General features: G+C 50.4%; 2 protein-coding genes and 1 long non-coding RNA gene across 6 annotated transcripts; 1 reads left to right on the top strand and 2 right to left on the bottom strand.

Annotated features, from left to right (window-relative positions):
• Positions 1 to 8,111: 8,111 nt before the first annotated feature.
• Positions 8,112 to 9,208, bottom strand: LOC131812352 (uncharacterized). Its single transcript, XR_009346308.1, has 2 exons — positions 9,105 to 9,208; positions 8,112 to 8,397 (listed from the first exon to the last, which is right to left on the bottom strand). It is a non-coding gene; the product is annotated as an uncharacterized LOC131812352 (long non-coding RNA).
• Positions 9,209 to 9,646: 438 nt separating this feature from the next.
• Positions 9,647 to 14,124, top strand: TESK1 (testis associated actin remodelling kinase 1). Its single transcript, XM_059141718.1, has 10 exons — positions 9,647 to 10,052; positions 10,186 to 10,307; positions 10,437 to 10,485; positions 10,988 to 11,134; positions 11,443 to 11,525; positions 11,695 to 11,785; positions 12,035 to 12,118; positions 12,271 to 12,360; positions 12,496 to 12,610; positions 12,944 to 14,124. Exons 1-10 carry the CDS (start codon positions 9,834 to 9,836, stop codon positions 13,828 to 13,830), a joined length of 1,887 nt encoding a protein of 628 aa, XP_058997701.1. The 5' UTR covers positions 9,647 to 9,833; the 3' UTR covers positions 13,831 to 14,124.
• Positions 14,073 to 21,414, bottom strand: CD72 (CD72 molecule). Of its 4 annotated transcripts, none has more exons than XM_059141719.1 (9): positions 21,196 to 21,414; positions 20,997 to 21,104; positions 20,327 to 20,398; positions 19,642 to 19,731; positions 18,978 to 19,313; positions 16,308 to 16,453; positions 15,553 to 15,671; positions 14,689 to 14,835; positions 14,073 to 14,411 (listed from the first exon to the last, which is right to left on the bottom strand). In XM_059141719.1, exons 1-8 carry the CDS (start codon positions 21,275 to 21,277, stop codon positions 14,694 to 14,696), a joined length of 1,095 nt encoding a protein of 364 aa, XP_058997702.1. In that variant the 5' UTR covers positions 21,278 to 21,414; the 3' UTR covers positions 14,073 to 14,411; positions 14,689 to 14,693. The 4 variants fall into 4 exon arrangements, with proteins under 4 accessions (XP_058997702.1, XP_058997703.1, XP_058997704.1 ...); XM_059141720.1 differs by having other exon boundaries at positions 21,042 to 21,104; XM_059141721.1 differs by lacking the exon at positions 14,689 to 14,835.
• Between the last annotated feature and the right edge of the window lie 35 nt (positions 21,415 to 21,449).

Here is a 21,449-nt window from a genome sequence, read left to right as displayed (position 1 = left end):
GGATCTAGGGGAATTAGTAATTGTTGTTTTATGCAACTGTTGTTGTTTTTTTTTTTTTTTAAGATTTTATTTATTTATTTGACAGAGAGAGAGAGAGAGACAGCGAGAGAGGTAACACCAGCAGGGGGAGTGGGAGAGGGAGAAGCAGGCTTCTGGAGCAGCAGGGAGCCTGATGTGGGGCTTGATCCCAGGACCCTGGGATGATGACCCATGTCAAACCAGGTGCCCCAGGTTTGTGTGTGTGTGTGTGTGTGTGTTTCTAAGATTTATTTATTGGGGCACCTGGGTGGCTTAGTTGGTTGAGTGTCTGACTCTTAATTTTGGCTCAAGTCATGATCTCAGGGCCCTGAGATTGAGCCCCTCATCAGGCTCTGCACTGAGCATGAAGCCTGCTTGAAATTCTTTCTCTCTCCCTCTACCCTTCGCCCTGCTTGCACTTTCTCTCTTTCTCAAAAAAAAAAAAAAAAAAAAAAAAAAATTCTCTTAAAGATTTATTTACTTATTTGAGAGAGAGAGAGAGTGCAAGCAGGGGGAAGAGCAGAGGGAGATGAGACAAACAGACTCCCTGCTGAGTGGGAAGTCTGTCACAGGGTGAAATCAAGATTTGAATACTTACCTGACTGAGCCACACAGATGCCCCTATGCCTCTGGATGTGATTAATTACATGCCACTTTTGTGATAAGAACTAACAGGTAGGGGGCTCAGTTGTTAAACATCTGCCTTCAGCTCAGGCCATGATCTCAGGGTACTGAGAAGGAGCCCTGCATTGGGATCCCTGCTCAGTGGTTAACCTGCTTCTCCCTCTCCCACCCCTATCCCTGCTTTTGTTCCCTCTCTCACTGTCTCTCTCTGAATGTGTCAAATAAATAAATAAATTAAAATCTTAAAAAAAAAAAAAAAAAGAACAGGTATACATAGGTACAAAAAAACCCACAGTAAAAAACTATAGTAAAGATTTTGGGGTTTGTTTTGTTTTGTTTTTAAGATTTATTTATTATTCGGCAGAGAGAGAGAGCATGAACAGGGGGAGCATCATGTAGAGGGAGAAGCAAGTTCCCTGCTGAGGAGGGAGCCTGATGTGGGACTCAATCCCAGGACTCTGGGATCATGACCTAAGTGGAAGGCAGACGCTTACCTGACTCAGCCATCCAGGCGTTCCAATAGTAAAGATTCAGATTTTGATTCTGAATAACAGAAAATTTTGAGCAGAGAAAGAAAATGAACTGACTTACACTTTAAATAGGAGTATTCTGGCTGCTGTATACACAAGAGATTATAGGGAGGCAGACGCATAAGCAGAGAGACCAAAAAGGAGGCTATTGCAACAACCCAGGCAAGAGGCAGAGGTGGCTTAATTGGGTCACAGACAATGGAAATGTCAGAAGTGATCAAGATACGGATAAATTTCAAACATTTAACAGACACGATTTGTTGATACGCTGAATATGAGGTAGAGTAAAAGAGAAAAGTCAAGGATAACTCTGAATTGTCTTGCCCGAGCACCTAATGGATTAAATTTATTGAGATGGGAAAGCCTTAGAGAAAAACTGGGAAAGAGGTACAAGATTCAAGAGTTCTGTTTTGTACCCATTGATTTTGAAAAGCCAATTAGAGGGGCACCTGGGTGAGGGTGACTCAATGGGTTAAAGCCTCTACCTTCAGCTCAGGTCATGATCCCAGGGTCCTGGGATGGAGCCCCACATTGGGCTCTCCGCTCCATGGGGAGCCTGCTTCTTCCTCTCTCTGCCTGCCTCTCTGCCTACTTGTGATCTCTATCAAATAAATAAAATATTTTTTTAAAAAAAGAAAAGCCAATTAGATATCCAACTGGAGGGGGCACATAGGTTTCGGCTCAGGTCATGATATCATGGGACATAGGATTGAGACTCATATCCTACTCCCGTGCTCAGCAAGAAGTCTGCTGGAGATTCTCTCCCTCTGCTCCTCCCCACCAGGCACAAGCACACAAGCACTCTCTCTAAAACAAATAAATCAATCTTTAAAAAAAAAAAAGAGGGGCACCTAGGTGGCTCAGTAGGTTAGAGCCTCTGCCTTGAGCTTGGTTTGTGATCCCAGGGTCCTGGGATCGAGCCCCGCATCAGGCTCTCTGCTTGGCAGGGAGTCTGTTCCGCCCCCCTCCGCCTGCCTCTCTGCCTACTTATGATCTCTGTCAAATAAATAAATAAAATCTTTTAAAAAATAAAAAATAAAATAAAATAAAATAAGATATGGGGTGCCTGGGTGGCTCAGTTGGTTGAGCATCTGCCTTTGGCTCAGGTCATGATCTCAGGATTCTGGGATTGAGCCCTGTATCAGGCTCCCCACTCAGTGGGGAGTCTGCTTGACCCTCTCCCTCTGCCCCTCCCTCAACTTATGCACTCACTCTCTCTCTCAAATAAATAAAATCTTAAAAAAAAAAAAAAAAAGATACCAACTGGAGCTGATGAGTAAGCAACTGACTATAGGAGCTGAGTTCAGAGGAAAGGTGGGAGAGAAAATGGAAGTTTTTAGCATATGAATAGTATTTAAAGCCATGTAGTTAATGGAATGACCTGCCACATAAGTGTGTAGAAAGAAGAGCAGATGTCCAGTAATGGAGCCCTGGGTATGTCACTGCTTAGAGATCAGGAAGATCTAGAAGACCAGCAAAAGAGACCTAGAAGAAAAAGCCAATAAAATATGAGGAGAATCAAGAAATGAAATGAAGAAAGTAATTAAAGATGTGATAATGGTATTTTGGTTACACAGAAATGACCTTAGGAGACAATTCTAATGAAGTGCCATGATGTCTATAAGTTATTTTCAAATGCTACAATAAGGGGAACCTGGGTGGCTCAGTGGGTTAAAGCCTCTGCCTTCAGCTCGGGTCGTGATCCCAGGGTCCTGGGATCGAGCCCTGATCCCTGATCCTCCTCTCTCTCTGCCTGCCTCTCTGCCTACTTGTGATCTCTGTCTGTCAAATAAATAAAATCTTTACAAAAAATGCTACAATAAAAGTGTATTATATTCTGTCAGATCACACATTATATACCACATTAGAGACACACAAAGAGAACAAACAGCAAAATGTTAAAAATTGTTGAGCCTAAATGAAGGTACACAGGTATTCACTGTACATTTCTTCAACTTTTCTTCATGTTTGAATTTTCAGAGAATAAAATTCTCTGAATAAAGAGATAGTAAAGAGGACTGTTTTGAGAAGAATACGTAATTGACTGTATTCACAAAACTGCTCTTCCTAGACCAAATAATCTTATATTCATAGTAGCCAAACTGTGGTCTCTAAATACCATTTCTAACTAAAAGCAACTATGAATCATTGGAAGAAATAGCTGATACCAGTTCTAGTCTAGGAGTGCACAAAATGGGCCTGGAACATTTTACCATATCAAATAGGAAGAAACCTTAAGGGTTGTGTCAAAAGGACTCACTCCCACTGGCCAAAACGGGACAATTTAAAAATGATAAAAACAGGGCACCTGGGCGGTTCAGTGGGTTAGGCCGCTGCCTTCGGCTCAGGTCATGATCTCAGGGTCCTGGGATCCAGTCCCACATCAGGCTCTCTGCTCAGCGGGGAGCCTGCTTCCTCCTCTCTCTCTCTCTGCCTGCCTCTCTCCCTACTTGTGATCTCTCTCTGTCAAATAAATAAATAAAATCTAAAAAAAAAAATGATAAAAACAACCAACAATTGAGACACATCATACTTATTTTAAACTGAGTTCACAGTGGTACTAAAAATCACAAAGGGGTATTAAAAAAAAAAAACCCTCAGAGTGCCTGGGTGGCTCAGTCAGTCAAGCATCCAACTCTTGATTTAGGCTCAGGTCCTAATCTCAGGGACATGAGATTGAGCCCCACATGAGGCTCCACACTGAACATGGAGCCTGCTTAAGATTCTCTCTCCCACTCCCTATGCCCCTGTCTGCTCATATGCTTTCTCTAAATAAAAAAATAAAAACCCTGACATTAAAAAAAAAAACTTACTTTTCGAGGACGCAAGGGAACCAACTCACTAAAAGCTGGTAAAATAAAAAGGAAACAAGCATTTTTCTTGCCTTTCCTACATGAAATATGTCTCTGCATAACAAACAGATATAGAAAAGTTTCTCTTTGTAGAGGAAGGAAGGAAGAGTAGAATGAGTATTGTTTTCTAACTCCTACATTCCCCCAGGGGAAAACTGGCAATGTCTCGAGACATTTTTGATGTCACAACTAGAGGAGCTGCTACTGGCATCCAGTGGGTAGAGGCCAGGGATGTCGCTAAACATCCTACAGTGCACAGACAGCCACCTAACAATAAAGGATTATCTGCCCCCAGGGCACTTGGGTGGCTCAGTTGGTTAAGTGGCTGACTTTGGCAGGTCATGATCCCAGGGTCCAGAGATCAAGCCCCCATATTGGGCTCCTTGCTCAACAGGGAGCCTGCTTCTCCCTCTGCCTGTGCCTCCCCCGCTTGTCGTTTCTCTCTAACAAATAAATGAAATCTTTTAAAAAATAAAAATGAAAAGATTTAAGAGATGTATCAGCTGCAAAGTATGGACCTTATTTGGATTTTGATTCAAACAATTTTTTTAAACTAAACATAAGACATTGGGGGAAATGTGAGCAAATAGATACTTGATATTAAGGAATTGGGGGGGGGTTAGATGTAGCATGGTACTGTGATTTTGTTTTAAAGAAGAATTCTTATCTTTTAGAGGTAACATATTGAAATATTTATTGATGAAATGCTATATCAGAAATATACACCAAGGGGGTGGGATTATGGACATTGGGGAGGGTATGTGCTTTGGTGAGTGCTGTGAAGTGTGTAAACCTGGTGATTCACAGACCTGTACCCCTGGGGATAAAAATATATGTTTATAAAAAATAAAAATTTAAAAAAAAAGAAATATACACCAAATAATTAGGTGAGGGGAGAGCACAGGGGTACAGAGTATATATGAAACAAGATTGGCCAAGAATTGATCATTGGAGAATCACTGGCACAAAAGGTACATAAAATCAGGTACTTTCACTTCAGCCAGGTCATTTATGTCAACAACACAACTGAGGCAGGGGTAAGTGATTTATTTTTTTTTAAGATTTTATTTATTCATTTGACAGACAGAGATCACAAGAAGGCAGAGAGTCAGGCAGAGAGAGAGGGGGAAGCAGGTTCCCCGCCAAGCAGAGAGCCTGATTCGGGACTCGATCCCAGGACTCTAGGATTGTTACCTGAGCTTAAGGTAGAGGTTTTAACCCACCGAGCCATCCAGGCGTGAGTGATTTAGTGCAAGGCTCTCCACAAATGGTCTTACAGAGGTAAATAAAGGTTCATTGTTCTATTCTCAACTTGTTCTTATTTTCATGTTTGACATTTTCCCATCATAAAAGTCTGAAAAACAAAAACAAAAGGATCTTCTAATAGCCTAACTTGAGCAATACTTAAAATTTTTCTTAGCAGGGGGCGCCTGGGTGGCTCAGTGGGTTAAAGCCTCTGCCTTCAGCTCAGGTCGTGATCCCAGGACCCAGGGATCGAGCCCCACATCCAGCCCTCTGCTCAGCAGGGAGCCTGCTTCCTCCTCTCTCTGCCTGCCTCTCTGCCTACTTGTGATCTCTGTCAAATAAATAAATAAAATCTTTAAAAAAAATTTATCTTAGCAGACCCCTCTACATTTAATACTATTCAATACATTTAATGCTATTCATTATTCCACTTTCCCTAAATTCCCCATTCCTTGGATTCCATAGCACCAGCCTCTCTAGAGTCTCTTCCTATCTTTCACCTTGTTTCTTCTCAGTCTCCTTCATGAAATTCTCTTCATCTATCCATATCCACCATATATATATATATATCCATCTCTTCACTTATCCATTTTATATATATATGTATGTATGTGTGTGTGTGTATATATATATATATATATATATATATATATATATATATATAATTTATTTGAGAGAGAGAAAGCGCACAAGTAGGCTGAAGGGCAGAGGGAGAGGGAAAAAAAAGACTCCCTGTTAAGCCTGATACAGGGCTTGATACCAGGACCCTGGGATCATGACCTAAGCTGAAAGCAGACACCTGACTGAGCCACCCACCCTCCCTTTTAATGTTGGTGTTCCCCAGGATTCTTGCCAACCCATTTCTCCTCTATACACCCTACTTGGATGATGGCATCTGCCTTCAAAATTTCCTTTATCATCACCCCTTTCCTTATGGCAATCATCTGTCTTACCCCACCCAACCTTTTCTCCTTCTGGGTTCTTTATCCCAGTTGATATCATACAGTCATCTAAGCTACAAACATAAAAATGATCTTGGCCAGGGTGCCTGCCTGGCTGGCTCAGTTGGTTAAGCATCTGCCTTCCGCTCAGGTCACTGGGCTGGAGCCCCTGCATCAGGCTTCCCCCACCACCTCTGCCCACCTCTAACCGTATTCTCAATCTCTCTCAAATAAAAAAATTACAATCTTAAAAAAAAAAAAAAAAGTACTGGCTGATGCTCCTTCTCTCCCCTGAACTGACTCTGGATACTAAATCAATCAGCAAGTTTTCCAATATTAGTTGACTGTTTTCCTCCTCTCCTTCCCTATTATCCCTATCCTAGTTCAGTCTCTCATCCTCTCCTGACTCCAGCATTGGCAAGTCTCGTTGCTTCCATACAACAACCACAATGATCTTTCTAGAACAGGATCCCGGCTCCTCTGCTTAGAGTTATTACCACCAACAACAGTAACTTTCAAATTTAGATAAAGGATCAGATATAAGTGAATTAAATTATTATAATACTATTTTAACAAAATGAAGCATAGGGACGCCTGGGTGGCTCAGTTGGTTAAGCAGCTGCCTTCGGCTCAGGTCATGATCCCAGCGTCCTGGCATCGAGTCCCACATCGGGCTCCTTGCTCCGCAGGGAGCCTGCTTCTCCCTCTGACTCTGCCTTCCACTCTGTCTGCCTGTGCTTGCTCTCACTCTCTCTCTCTCTCTTACAAATAAATAAATAAAATCTTTAAAAAAAAAAATGAAGCATAAAGTGCTAGTGTTTATAGATCTCAAACAGCTATAGAAACCAAACTTACAAATTAAGTAGTTGTGGATGCTAACATTAAGATAATGAATGAGTTTGTTTTGCTGAGACCGAACGGTCTCTGGAAGAATGAGTATGAGGCACAAAGTCCAGGCATAGGTTGTTCTCAAGACTGGCCTGGCTCCACGGGCTCTAGAACGACCGTGAATCTTGCCCATTCTCTCTCCAAACCTGTGAGAAATCTTCAGTTGCACAGGGCATGGGCACAGCCTCTAGCCTTCTCTCCACCCTGGGGCACCGTTTGTAATCTAAGACTGTTTTCTCTACTCAATATAATTGGACAATTAAATAGAACTCGGCTCCAACTCTCATAAACAGGATTTTTGTCAGAAGGCGAGCACCCACACGGATGCGGACTGGGCTTGTATAAATTTCCTTTCCATCTTACCACAAAAATAGACATGCAGTACTTGAGAATTTTTTTTTTTTAAGATTTTATTTTTTTATTTGACACAGAGAGAGAGATTACAAGTAGGCAGAGAAGCAAGCGGAGAAAGAGAAACAAGCAGGCTCCCTGCCTGGGCAGAGAGCCCGATGTGGGATTCGATCCCTGGACCCAGAGATCATGACCCGAGCCGAAGGCAGAGGCTTAACCCACTGAGCCACCTAGGCACCCCGAGAATTTTTTTAAAGAATTCAGCCTTGAGTGAGAATTTTTTTTTAAAGATTTTATTTATTTATTTATTTGACAGGAGATCACAAGAAGGCAGAGAGGCAGGCAGAGAGAGAGGAGGAAGCTGACTCCCTGCTCAGCAGAGAGCCCGATGCGGGGCCCGATCCCACGACCTGAGCCAAAGGCAGTGGCCCAACCCACTCAGCCACCCAGGCGCCCCTTGAGTGAGAATTTTTTTTTTTTAAAGATTTTTTTTATTTATTTATTTGAGAGAGAGACAGTGAGAGAGAACATGAGCGAGGAGAAGGTCAGAGAGAGAAGCAGACTCCCCGTGGAGCTGGGAGACCGATGTGGGACTCGATCCCGGGACTCCGGGATCATGACCTGAGCCGAAGGCAGTCGTCCAACCAACTGAGCCACCCAGGCGTCCCTTGAGTGAGAATTTTTGATAAGAATTCAGACTTGCTCCCTCAAGCTCTGTCCCAGCGCTTTTGGTTCAGGAGACTTGCAGCGCCCACTACCGCCGCCCTCCATTCCGCCGCTAGGTGGAGAGCTGCTCAGTGCCGCCCATAATAGCTTGCCCTGTAGGCGTCCGTCCGATCCCGAGACGTCACTCATCCCTGGCGATAATTGGCTATTTCGCCAGCGGAGAACCGGAAGCGTTTGGGGACGGCTGTGCGCAGCGCGTGCGCATTCAGGGCCCAGCGCCCCCTTAAAAAAAAAAAAGAGACCAGCTGCAGCTCCTCCTCCAGCCTGAGGGGGCAGACCGGATTCCTACCAGGCGGATAGCGGAACCTCCTGAGAGGGGTCACACAGATAAGGGCTGGGCCACACTGAGGGGAGGAGTCACGTTGAAAGGCGGGGTCACAATGACCCGTGGAGTCACTCCGAGAGGTGGGGTCTCATTGTGTGGGAGGAACAGACAGAAGGGTGTCGCACTGAGGGGTTCTGGCACACACTGACGGTGGCAGAATCGTATTGAGGAATGGTCCCTCTGAAGGGAGGGTCTCACTAAGGAGGAGAGGGGTCTCCGAAGGGAAGTCTCCCGGAGGGGCGGGTTTTTGCCGAGGGGGCGGAATCCCACGGAAGGCGGGGCTTCCGGGCAGGTGGAGGCTTCTCTGCAGAGAGATAGGGCCGTTTGGAGGAAAGAGTAAGAGGAAGGTTCAGGCTGGGTGGTCACCGGGCGGATACACCTTTCTTCTTTAGAACTTTATTCGAGGGAGGCGGGATGGAATAAGGAGGTGTGGGGCCACACCAGGGACAGGCGGGCCGCGGGCTCACTATATAGGCCTGAGGCATCACCACCGCCCGAGAGGGGGAAAGTGTCAGGGAATCCAGAGGTGTTGGGGTCGAGACCTGGGAAATGGGCAGGCTGGGCCAGAGCGGAGGCCAGGCAGGTAGGCGGGTTGCTGGGCTACCTCCGATTGTGGCTGGCCGGGAAGGGTCTGCTTTTCTGCCCTGCTGGCCGTCGGAGTCCAGGAATCCGGCGGCTTCCTGAGCCCGGCTTTCTTCAGACAGTGGCCTGAGGGTGGGAGGAGAGAAAGGACTCCCAGGGCAGCTAAAAGACGTTTGAGCTGCGCGTACGCACAATCAGCCCATAATTTCCTTCAGTTATTCAGCTCGGGCCTGAACTTACTTGGTCCCGACGTCCCGGACCCACTCGCCTCGGGTGTCTCGGCCACCGGTTGGGGGTTGCGTACCTGAGGGGGCGTGGCCGCTGCCCGTGGGCCGGGCTGGAAGGAGTTAAGCGGAGGCCCGGCTCAGCCCCGCCCCCGGCAGGCCGCGGAGCCTGACCCCCAGCGGTGAAGCGGAGCAGCGGTCGCCAGCCCGCCCGCCCGCCAGCCCGCCTCCGCCTGCGGGGAGCCCGCCCGCCTGCCCGCCGGCGCCCAGGAGAGCCACCGCCACCGCCCGGCCCAGGCCCAGGCTCAGGCCCTGCGCAGAGCGAAGCGGAGCGGCGTCTACCCGGGCCCTGCAAACCTGCGCGGCGGGGGCGGGCCCAAGACCTGCCGCGGATCTTCCATTCTCCAGGGCGGGAGCGGGAGCTCCGGCGTCCCGGATCGGGCTCGGCGCACGCCCATGGCAAGCGCGGCCTGCCCAGGCCCCGGGGACCCTGCCATGTGAGGCAGGCCCGGGCTGGGGGCCCGGCCATGGCCGGGGAACGGCCCCCACTGCGGGGCCCTGGGCCAGGGCCGGGAGAAGCGCCGGGGGAGGGGCCCCCGGGACCGGGGAGTACGGGTGGAGGCCCGGGCCGGGGCCGCCCCTCCTCCTACCGGGCTCTCCGCAGCGCCGTCTCCAGCCTGGCGCGCGTGGACGATTTCCACTGCGCAGAGAAGATCGGGGCCGGCTTCTTCTCTGAGGTCTACAAGGTAGGATCAGCAGAGAGGGCAGATGGGCGGGACCGAGCCATAGCCGCGAGGCTGGAGCTAAGGGGCCCAGACCCGGACGACCCGCGCGACCTGGCGGATCTGCCCGGGACTCGCCAGCCTATGCCGCCCCCAGGTTAGGCACCGACAGTCAGGGCAAGTCATGGTGCTGAAAATGAACAGACTCCCCAGTAACCGGGGAAACACGCTACGGGAGGTGCAGCTGATGAACCGGCTCCGACACCCCAACATCCTAAGGTGAGCGGCCCCAGCCGCTTGCTGAGAAGCTTGCTGGGAGAAAAGGAAAGATCCCGTGGGAAAAGTGGGAACTGCAGAGGGGCCTGGACTCTTAAAGCCTACCCTCCTATCTTCTTCATCCTCTTCCAGGTTCATGGGGGTCTGTGTGCACCAGGGGCAGCTGCACGCTCTTACAGAGGTGAGGATGGGCCAGGAAAGGGGACCCCCACCACCACCAAGGGGAGAGAGTGTCAGCGCCCGGTGCATTTGCTAAGGAATAATGAAAGGCAGCAGGACCCCCTCCCATGAGAGGCTTCCCTGAACTTCCCTTTGGGCTAACCACAAATAAAATTCCTCCATTGGTCACGTTTTCTATATGCGCTTTAACAAGTACTGTCCAGTAAAACTTTCTGCAGTGATGAAAATGTTCTACAGCTACATGTGGCTAGGGAGCAGTAGAAATATGACCAGTAGAAATATGATTGAGGAACTAAATGTTTAATTTTATTTAAACTTAATAATTTAAATAGTTGCACATGTCTTGGAAGGACAGCCCTAGAACGTGAGTGGGAGACTCTAGAGCACAGACTCCCCCTTCTGACCTTTGTGATCCTCCTTAGTGTCCCCTGGCCTATAAGTGGGAGACGTAGAGTACAGGCGGAAACCTTGATGTTGATTCCCCTTCTCCCCCTATACCCCAGTATATGAATGGGGGGACCCTGGAACAGCTGCTCAGCTCCCCAGAACCCCTGTCCTGGCCAGTCAGGCTCCGGCTGGCTCTGGACATTGCCCGGGGCCTGCGGTACCTGCATGCCAAAGGTGTATTCCACCGAGACCTAACATCCAAGGTAGGCTGGCCTGGTGGGTGGAGGCATGAAAGGGGATTCAGGTGTGGATTGGAGTGTGGATAGTGGACATGTTAGAATGTCCAGAGTAGCAAGGCCCTGGAGAATGGGGACTGGGATGACGGGGAGCTCTGAGGGGCAGAGTACCATGCTATGTTTGGAGTGATGATGTTGAAAGATTGGGGTGCACTGGAGAACTGGGAGGTCAGAGGGGGTTGGAGTTACTCTGGAGTGACAGGGCTTTGGGATATATATTGGGAGAACAGAAAACAGAAGGTGATGGGTGTATGGGGATGCTGTATGTATATCAGAACTGTCTGATCCGGCGGGAAGACCGAGGCTTCACGGCTGTTGTGGGTGACTTCGGGCTGGCTGAAAAGATTCCTGTGTATAGGTGAGGTGAATGCCCTTGTACCCCCCCAAACTTTCTAGAAGGTCCCTATCTAAATGAAGCCCCCAGAGACATATCCTTTGGAGTGGGGAGGGAGCTGACCTCATCCCCTTTTGTTTAGGGGGGTTATCTGAGTGGGATGTCTCTGATCACTCTGCCCCTACCCCTGCAGGGAAGGGGCAAGAAAGGAGCCATTGGCTGTGGTAGGTTCCCCTTACTGGATGGCTCCAGAGGTGTTGCGGGGTGAGCTGTATGATGAGAAGGTAAGACATCAATCCTTCAGATTCCAAGGCCTTCCAGAGACCCTTGAGATATTTCATAGGGCCCCATCCCAAGTTCTTCAACAGCCATATTGAATATTTAGGAGACCCCCAAATCCTCCTTTGCCCCCTCATAGGGACCCCTCCAATGCATGAAATTATCATGACTTCCCCCAAATTCTGACATATTCTGACAAAATTCTGACATGAAAACCATCAGTTCCTCCCGTTGACATTCTCTCCTCCCCCCAGGCCGATGTCTTTGCCTTTGGTATTGTCCTCTGTGAGCTCATTGCACGAGTACCTGCGGACCCAGATTACCTACCCCGAACTGAGGTGAATAATGTCTCCAGTTTCGAAAATGGGGAGCTCCAGACTGGGCAGCTTATAACTGAGGAGGGATCCCTGGAGGTTAAGGTCCTGATTGGGGATCAGAAGGAGAACCCAAGGAAGGCTGACTTGAAGACCCCTTCTCTCTGTCCCTGCAGGACTTTGGCCTGGATGTGCCTGCTTTCCGGACCCTGGTAGGGGATGACTGCCCACTGCCCTTCCTGCTCCTGGCCATCCACTGCTGCAGTGTAAGAGCCTCTCTCTCCCTGCCCACCACCCCCATCTATCAGCTGCAAGGCTTTCCTGCTCCAGGTGGTGGGAAGAAAATGTAGGGACTCTCTTTTCGAGCACTGAGTGAAGCTATCCCGGTCTCTACCCATCAGATGGAACCTAGCACTCGTGCTCCCTTCACGGAAATCACCCAGCATCTGGAATGGATCCTGGAGCAGCTGCCTGAGCCAGCCCCCCTCACCAGAGCTTCCCTGACACACAATCAGAGTAAGTGAGCATGACCTTGATGCAACTAAACTCTTTTTGCCTCTTCCTTAGAACTCAAGGGATTAAGACTAAATGTATTTATTAGTTGAGAAGGTTGGGGGGGGGGGTGTGAAAGGACATCTTAAATAAAATATTTTCAAATTCTAGAACCAAGAGAGGGGAAGAAGGAAAGGAGAGGTGAAGGAGGGCTGGAGGTGATATCTCCCCTGTCTAAAATACCCAGTGGGACTCCCTTTTGTAAGCTGTAGTCCCACCAGCCTCCTGGTGAATAATGAGGCCTCAAGGAGCCATGATCAACGCTGAGAACAGTAACCAGACTTCTCTTGTCTACAGGGTCTGTTTCAAGAGGGGGTCCCTCTGCCACCCTTCCTAGGCCAGACCCCCGGCTTTCCCGAAGCCGGTCAGACCTCTTCCTGCCCCCATCACCAGACTCACCCCCCAACTGGGGGGACAATCTGACTCGAGTCAATCCCTTCTCACTCCGGGAAGACCTCCGGGGAGGCAAGATCAAGCTGTTGGACACACCTAGCAAGCCCGTGACCCCCCTGCCCCTTGTTCCACCATCACCACTGCCCTCCTCGCAGCTGCCCTTGGTGACCACTCCAGAGACCCTCATCCAGCCTGGGACACCTGCCCGTCGCTGCCGTTCGCTCCCATCATCCCCTGAGCTCCCCCGACGTATGGAGACAGCACTGCCAGGTCCTGGCCCTCCCAGTATGGGCCCCTCGGCTGAAGAAAGAATGGAGTGTGAGGGCAGTAGCCCTGAGCCAGAACCCCCAGGACCAGCTCCCCAGCTGCCCCTGGCCGTGGCCACAGACAACTTCATCAGCACTTGTTCCTCGGCCTCCCAGCCCTGGTCCCCTAGATCAGGACCTGCCCTTAACAACAACCCCCCAGCTGTGGTGGTGAACTCCCCACAAGGCTGGGCTGGGGAGCCGTGGAACCGGGCTCAGCATAGCCTGCCCCGGGCGGCAGCCCTGGAGCGGACAGAACCCTCGCCGCCCCCTTCAGCTCCCCGGGAGTCTGATGAGGGGCTACCCTGCCCTGGCTGCTGTCTTGGCCCTTTCAGCTTTGGCTTCCTATCCATGTGCCCCCGCCCCACACCAGCTGTTGCCCGCTACCGCAACCTGAACTGTGAGGCGGGCAGTCTTCTCTGCCACCGAGGGCACCATGCCAAGCCTCCCACACCCGGCCTGCAGCTGCCCGGGGCGCGCTCTTAGCAGTGGGGCCTGTGGTCTCTGGCCTCCAACTTTGGCCTTCAGGATGCCCTGTGAGGACGGAGCACACATGTTGGACAGTGCCAGCCCCAGCAGGGCTGACCGGCTCTTCTCCCCATGTAGGGGAACCTCAGCATGGACTCAAGGGACAGAACATTTCCTGTCTAGCCCCTGGGCCTGCTCTCCCATGGGCGATCACTGAACCAGACAAAGCATTGCTGACACATGAGACTAACACGTGCAAATTATTTAAAAATATTTCAATAAAACTGCCTGGCTGGCTCCGGGCTGCCCCTATCCACTCAGCCCATGCGCCCTCCTCCACCCCCCTGCAGTGCCACTATGGGAAGTTTTGGGGGAGGCCAAAATCTCTTCTAGTGACTTCTTCACCAGTTTCCCAGGAACAGTCCAGCTTCTGGGACAGGATTTCAAGCAGGCAACAGGCTGGCTAGAAGTGTTGGGCATGGATCAGCCCTTGGCTAGGCACTGCCCAGGCAGAGTGAGAGAACACTAGAGGGAGATGATCTTAGGGCCTGCAAACTGCAGTTAGGGTGAAGGGTGCAGGCTTCTGTTGACATGAGTACCTGTAAGAGTAAAGCACCAGTGAGGTCCGCAGTAGACTACTACTAAGAACATTCATCCAGCTCCTACCTCCCTGGACAGCTGAACCCCCAGCCTCCCTTCAGTTCCCAACTTTCCTGCTGAACACCCTCCTTCATAAGCAGACCAAGACCCTGAAGGCTATGGAAGTGACCATTGCTCTCAGGAATTAGTTTTACCTCTGGCTTCTGAGCCCCTGCTTTAAGTTCCTTTCCCTCCCTGCTCCCTGACCCCCATGCCTCAGTGGGTGGTCATGCTTACCCAACTCAGGGCAAAAAGTGGTCCCTGTCAGGGTGCTTGAAAGCTGTCATCTCACAGATGCAGGGAAGAAGAGAACTACAGTCATCCATCTGTATTTTTGGCCAGTTGCTTTGTACCTTAAAACAGCTTGAGCTTTGACTGTAATACCTAAAGATTGGTGAGGTAGAACTGGGACAAGGCCTGCCTCTCCTCTCCCACCCTGCCTTCACTCCCCTTGCTCCCCTTGCCCTGCGTTAAACACAATGAAGTCCTAATTTGCCCTACCTGCCTAAGGCCACATTTGGGTATGGTTCAGGGACAGATGGCTACTCTAACAGAGGCTTTAGAACCAGGGGAGGAAAAAGTCACCCAAAATATTAAAGATGGAAACTCCATAGGGAACATAGGAGATGACTGCCTGTTTCAGGGTTCCTGGAGTTGATTTTCAAAGTTGCCCCACTGCTCCCTTCCTGGAGGTAACTATAGTGCCCCCAAAAGGCCCTGACTGAGAAAGTGCCATCTCAATTTGGGTAGCCCTGTCAAAGGGATGGGAAATTGAATGCTGGGGTTCATGAGCTGTGAAGTCCTAGCTAAAGCCTCAGCTTCTCCCTCTGAAAGAAAAACAACATAGGTCCCAACCTAGTAACTTAAAAAAAAAAAAAGTGCTTGGGACTGCCAGGTACTGGAAAGGCGCCAGAGAAGAAGGCTGTCCTAAAGAGTTTTAAGTAAAGGAAACAGACAAGTAGGCAATTACAATACTAACTTGTGAAAGAATTTTGGGAGTAGGACCTCCCAAAACTTTGGGGACAGGAGGAGAATCTCATTACTATGTCTATATGAAGGAGCTATGGGGTTGAGTATGCCCAGAAGTCCTAACAGACTTACCCAGTGCCTCGTTTGCCTTGAGCCTGCTGCCACCACTTAGCAAAGCTGTAATTAGTCCAAAATGAACCAGGTGGCTTAATTTGCTTCAACATCTTACTTGCGCTGTTGTGGTTTGTAACCTGAGGGGAGAATCAGAGGAGAGTTATGTGGAGAATGATGAGAAATATTCCAGTGCGAGGGGCCGGGGCAGGGGTGTGGTTTAGGGAGGGGGGAATGTTGGCCAATGAAAGAAAATGAGCTCTATGGGGGAGGTCTCGGCTTTGACAAGAGGACTGTTTCTGACTGTCACAAGACATCAGCTCCTTGGGGGCCTGTCCCTGTGGCCTTCAAGTGCCACCTTGCAGATGCAAGCTCACCCTTCAGTTCACCCCCCAGCTGGTGAAGAATTTCTGCCCGCCTTTGAAAGAGGAGTCATTCCATGGACTGCTGTGGTCATAAAGCGTCAATCCCAACAATCCAGCCCCCCAGATATGGGACCTCTGCCTGAGAGGCCATGAGAGACAAAGACGCTGTTAAGCAGCCCTGGAGAGTTGACCAGAAAGCTGAGATGAGAAACAGGTTCAGGTAAAGATAGTTCATGAGCTTCAACTCTCGTGCCAACTCTGGCCAGTTGGTAGGGGCCGCCTGGAGCACTGTGCTAAGAAGCTGCCGGAAAAGGAACGTGCGCCCTGTGTGCACCGCCATTCCTGACTCGCTGACACATATCCCTTCGCCCAACAGTACCCACTACAGTCTGTGAATAAGGGGATGCTTACCAAATAATAAGAAATGTCACCGAACGTGGCCAGGTCGGAGGACAGAGATTGACAGTAGTTTTGGCTCTCCCCCCAACTTCTCTCCGTGTATGAGATGTAAAAGCAACTCCTCTCATTCAGTATCCATCCCATGGGACAGCAGGAATCTATAAACCAGAAAGAATGTAACAGCATAGCCCAGACCCAGGAGGGAGATCTCCCCATTTGGGACAAAAGTGATGATTCCTCAGTCTGGTTGCTAACAGTGCCCGCCTTGGTCTAGTCCCAGCACCTTCACTGGCTTCTAGCCCTTCACATTTGCAACCTGTCTTTGGCCTCCCCTGGTAATGCCATTCCTATGCATATTTAGTAAAAGTCTTTAATATTCACAACAGCACTCCTTAACAGTCTGGGAGGTTTATTTTAATAGGGTGGTGGTACTATTCCCAATTTCTGAATGATTGCAGTCTCCCCCCCACCTTACACTTTGGTTGACCTGACCTGGGCCCCCGTAAGTGTTCAATCAACCTCATCATCATTTTAATCGCTCCCTAAAGCATTCCTCGCTGCATATTCAAAACTTGCCCACACCCTCCAAGCTGCTAGCCACCTCCTTCCCTCTCTCTCCACTTCCACAAGCAAAAACCTTGGTTCCTGTTCTGCTGAAATTGTCAAGACACTTGATGTGAACTCTCTCCGTTTCCTTCCCTTGCACCCCAAAAACTCTCTTCTCTGTTCCACTGTTCCTGGCTATCTCTAAGCAATAAACATCCCTCTTTCTTTCACAGCCCATATACCAATCTGTGCTCCTGATCCCAACCCACCTGTCTCTTTGCTTTGTTCCAGGAATCCTAACTGTGACACTCAAAGATCCTTCCTTCCTTCCCCAGCTCCCTCTCTTCCGTCTACATTGTCTCGTGTCCTCACCCAGGTACCCTCTTGAGTTTCTGTCCTATGGCAACTAAAGGAATACAAAGTCAGTGTAGCCAAATGGAAGAGGGTGAGAGGCTAAGTGGCCTGCTGAAAGGTAGGCAGGGACCTTGGAAGCCAGGCTAAGGCTTTTTAAAAGAAAAAATTTTCTATATTACAGGGAAGAGTAAGTCAATGTAGCTTTTTTACATAGAGAAGTTTTGTTCACTGGCTATATCCCAAGTGCTTGGACACAGTGCTTGGACATGTAGTATGTATGCAATGACTTTTGATGTAATTAATTAACTGGAATGACATGATCAGATTTTGTTTTTAAAGAATTGCCCTGGCTTCCACATGACAAGTGGATGGGTGGGAGAGGATGAGAGATGTTTAGGAGAAATGACGCAGCAAGCTGTCACAGTGATCCTTGCAAAAAATGGGGGTGAGCAAAAATGTGAATGGATGTATAGGCTCAGTGGTGGAAAATGGAGTGGGGCACCTGCTAAAAGTGGGAGAGAGGGTGGTAGGGTAAGGAGTTCTGCACTGCTGCCAGGCAGTACCGAGTATTGGGCTGAGGTTGAGACTAGAGTTTTGGTGGCACCAAGCAGAATGATGGCACAATATGGCACACCTGGGTGCGGAAGGGGCAGTGGGGGTGCAGTTCATCCAGAGTTGAGATCTTGCCCCTCTGGTACACCAGAAGGACAACAGAACAAAAGAATGACTGGCTGAAGTGATGGGCCCCAGAAGCCAAGAAGGGTAGAGAGAGAAGTGACAGCCAAGGCAAAGGGAGGAAAGGGGAGACAGTGAGTTGGAGGCATCAGTGAGGTTGAAGAAGTGTGGGGAAAGACTGGAGGAGGCAGCTGTGGTCGGATTGGTCTGGAACCAGCCTTCTAGCAGAAGAACAGTTCAGATTGCTTGGGTCTGGGGTGCAGCTGAGGGAATGGGTGGCAGCACTGCCTGGGACTAAGGGTCACAGGGAATGAGAAGGCTAAAGACACAAGGGCTGGGGGTATCTGTACATCAACTCACTATCTTAAGCCTTGGGGGAGTCTCTGGATGCTCCCTGAGCTAGACAGAGCCTAACCTGGACCGTAGGTAACCAGGCCATGAACACTCTGGTTGCCTTGGGCCTGGTTCCCCACCCCGAACCTCAGCCTGCTTCTTGCACAGCCTCTCCCCTTTTCTGTGGCCCCCTCCCTCATCCCCACATACTGCCTGGGCTCCTGCCTTCAAAATAGATGAACTCTTCCCGCCAGCTCTCTCCCCAACCTTACCCCCACCCACCTCATTGTAAGTGCTGCCCACGCTTGAGAGCTTCAGCTGCCTCGATCCCACCCGCCACACTGCACCTCAGTAATCAGGATTTCTTAACACTTGGGGAATCTCAGATGTGGTGAGAAATAATTAAAGCTATAGACCCTCTCTTTAGAAAAAAGTGCGAAAGCCCAGTTCCACATCCCAATTCAGGGGGTTCCCAGATAATTTGACATTGATATCAAGGGCAGAGACTTAAGTTCGGTGCTTTGAACAGTGTGATCTGCATTGCCATCTGTCTCCCTCCTTCCTCCTGTAGGATCTGCCTTAGAGCTGGGTGACTCGCCCTAAATCCAGAATGCAGCTTGATTCTCCTCTCTGTTGGCCACCACTCTCATTTACTATCCCTTTCCTCCACAACTCAATGGCCCCCCGACAGAGAGACACCTGCCAGGAGTGTCTCCTTGCTTCAATCCATCCCTTACAGAGACCCTCCCAACTCTTGTCTCCCAAAGTGGATACCTCCTAAGGGGCACGTGAATAAAGGCTTCAGTGTGTCATGCATGCTGCTCAGCCTCTGCTCCAAGGTCATCCTCTGCACCTCCTTACTTTGCAAGTCCTCCTTTGTCTTCTCCATCTCAGACTGGCAGGCCTGTAGCTGCTCTTGGGTAGTCTGGCAAACCCTCTGTTTCTCCTGTAGTGCTTCCTGACTCTGGGCTACTTCCCTCCTGGACCCCTGCAGATCCTCCTCCTTCTTCCCCAGCTGGGTCATCGTTAGGTGGAGCTGCTGTCGCAGGCTACTATTAGTGGTTTCCAGAAGCCTGTTCGTTTGCTGGAGCTGCTGAGACACCTGCAGATCTGTTTGGCCATAATGAGAGATTTGGAGGTCATCTTCAGCCATGCCCTGCCACCCTGAAACTTCAGCGTCCGTCCTTTTTCTGCTTCTTGCAAATTTTTGCAAAACAGGCTGAAATATAAGAGCTGGCTGCCTAAAGCTTTAGGAGGTACTGGATTAGGAAGACACAGCACTCTAAAATAGACCCGACTAGAAACTAGTTGAAAAGCTAAGGATATGGTGGTCGTGTCTCTGGGCCCTGCCCAGAGAAAGGGCAGTTGTTGGGGAGAGTAGAGAATAGGGGAGAAAATGGCTTGGGGTAAATGTGAAATGGGGGACAGCCATACTCACAGCGTACTCCCAGGCAGATGGCGGCCACCCCGAACAGCAGGCTGGTGAAGAACAGGCCGAGAAAGAGGTACTGCATACAGGCTGGGCGACCTTAGCGAGACAGTGGGACGAAGGGCAGAGAGCCCCAGCAAAGTTTAGAGAATGAGGGGCTGGGTGGGTGGGGGATATTCATGGGAAAGAGCACCCCTCAGAGGATATGGTGCAGGTATGATGGGTTTTGTCGGTTAGTGAATTTCCGCAGGTAGCAGAAGGAAGATGTTCCAGAATAAGGGCTGGGTCGTTTCTGGTAAGCACTGAGGGGCGCTACCTGGTAGGATGGGAGCTAAATCTGAGACGGCGACAGAGGACGGGGGTATGGGAATGGGACCACCGCAAAGGGGAAGGAGGGAGGATCTGGGTCAACCTGTGGGAATGATACATCTGGGTATGGGGGGTCAAAGAGGCAGGGCAGGCTTCTCGGGGCTGCCCGCGCAGTCCAGAGTGCTGCTCCCCGGGCTCACTCTCGGTACCGGACACGCACACGCAGGGCCCAGCACCATGCCCTTGGGATCCCGCCAGCTCGCCCTCGGTGAACAGCCCGCGCGGCCGGGCTGGGTCGGCGCAGTCGGGGGGACGACCGCCCCGCGCGCCGAAGCACCAGCCGGGCCGCTGGGGGCGCGCGCCGCAAGGAGGGCGAGGGACTCACCCGCAAGGAGCCTCCCGGCAGCCGGTGACGTCACGGAGCTCCAGGACGCAGTTGGCTGCTCGGGGTGGAGCCCTGAGGACCCACAGAGACTCCGGTTTCCAAGAAGGGAAGACCCGGGAAATTCCCTTTCTTTCCACCCTCTCCGCCTCCACCCCTCCCTCTCCAGTCTGGCCCCAGATACCTTCTGCGACCTCCTGAGATGCTCTGGGACCCCCTTAGCACTCCCCGGAGTCCCGCATCTCCACCGGGACTCTTGTGTCTGTCCGGGTCTTAGTACTTTTCCGGGTCTCCCTCCTGGGTCTCTCTTTAGGTTTTACTCAGCACCCCTAAACCTTCTCCCCCAAAGTGCCCTCATCCCTCTCTCCTACCCTCTTCTCTGTCCTGTAACTCCCCATTTCCCACTCGAAATCGTCTCCCCACGGGGGCTGCCTTCACGTCTCCTCGCTGAGCCCTGTCTCCGCACTGGGACTTCCACCTTGCCCCAGGAGCTTTATTCTTACCTGACTCCCATTTATCCAGGGCTCATTCTTCTCTTTCCTAAGCATCCCCTCCTTTCCCAGGGATATTGTGTACCGCCCCTGCCCCGCTCAAGAATACCGTAGAGTCCAGCTCAAGACACACACACACACACCCCACCCCGTCAAACATATATCCTTTGGGGTCTCCATACCTGCTTTGTCCCCTACTGCAGAAGAAGCCAAGCTCAAGGGCCCACCTGAGACTGAGGGCACTTGCACATTCTCATAGGTGAGTTCCTCATCCTCATCAGTCTCTGGGTCTTGGAAGAGGAGAGAAAAGGTGGAGGTGGGGGTGCGGCCATGAGGGAGCTTAGGGATGCAAAATCAAGGAGATGCCCCTTCCGCCCTTACCGTGTCCTAACCGGCTGGAGACGCTCTTCTTCAGCGGAGCCTTCACAAACCGCAGGTCAGCATAGGTGATGGCCTCAGCCATTGCCCTGAACACCTCTGCTCCCACCTGTCTCCTCCTTCTTCACCCTTGACACTCTTCCCTGGACACTCTCCCCTCTGTCCCTTCACACCCTTAGACTCTTTCTGTGACTGCACAGCTTAGTGCTTTGCCCTGTGACTTCCAGCTACAAAAGAGGAAGACGTCAGCAAGTGTC

The sequence above is a fragment of the Mustela lutreola genome, chromosome 12, assembly GCF_030435805.1.
Source record: "Mustela lutreola isolate mMusLut2 chromosome 12, mMusLut2.pri, whole genome shotgun sequence".
Lineage (NCBI taxonomy): Eukaryota > Metazoa > Chordata > Mammalia > Carnivora > Mustelidae > Mustela > Mustela lutreola.
This window is presented reverse-complemented; position numbering and strand designations above follow the sequence as displayed.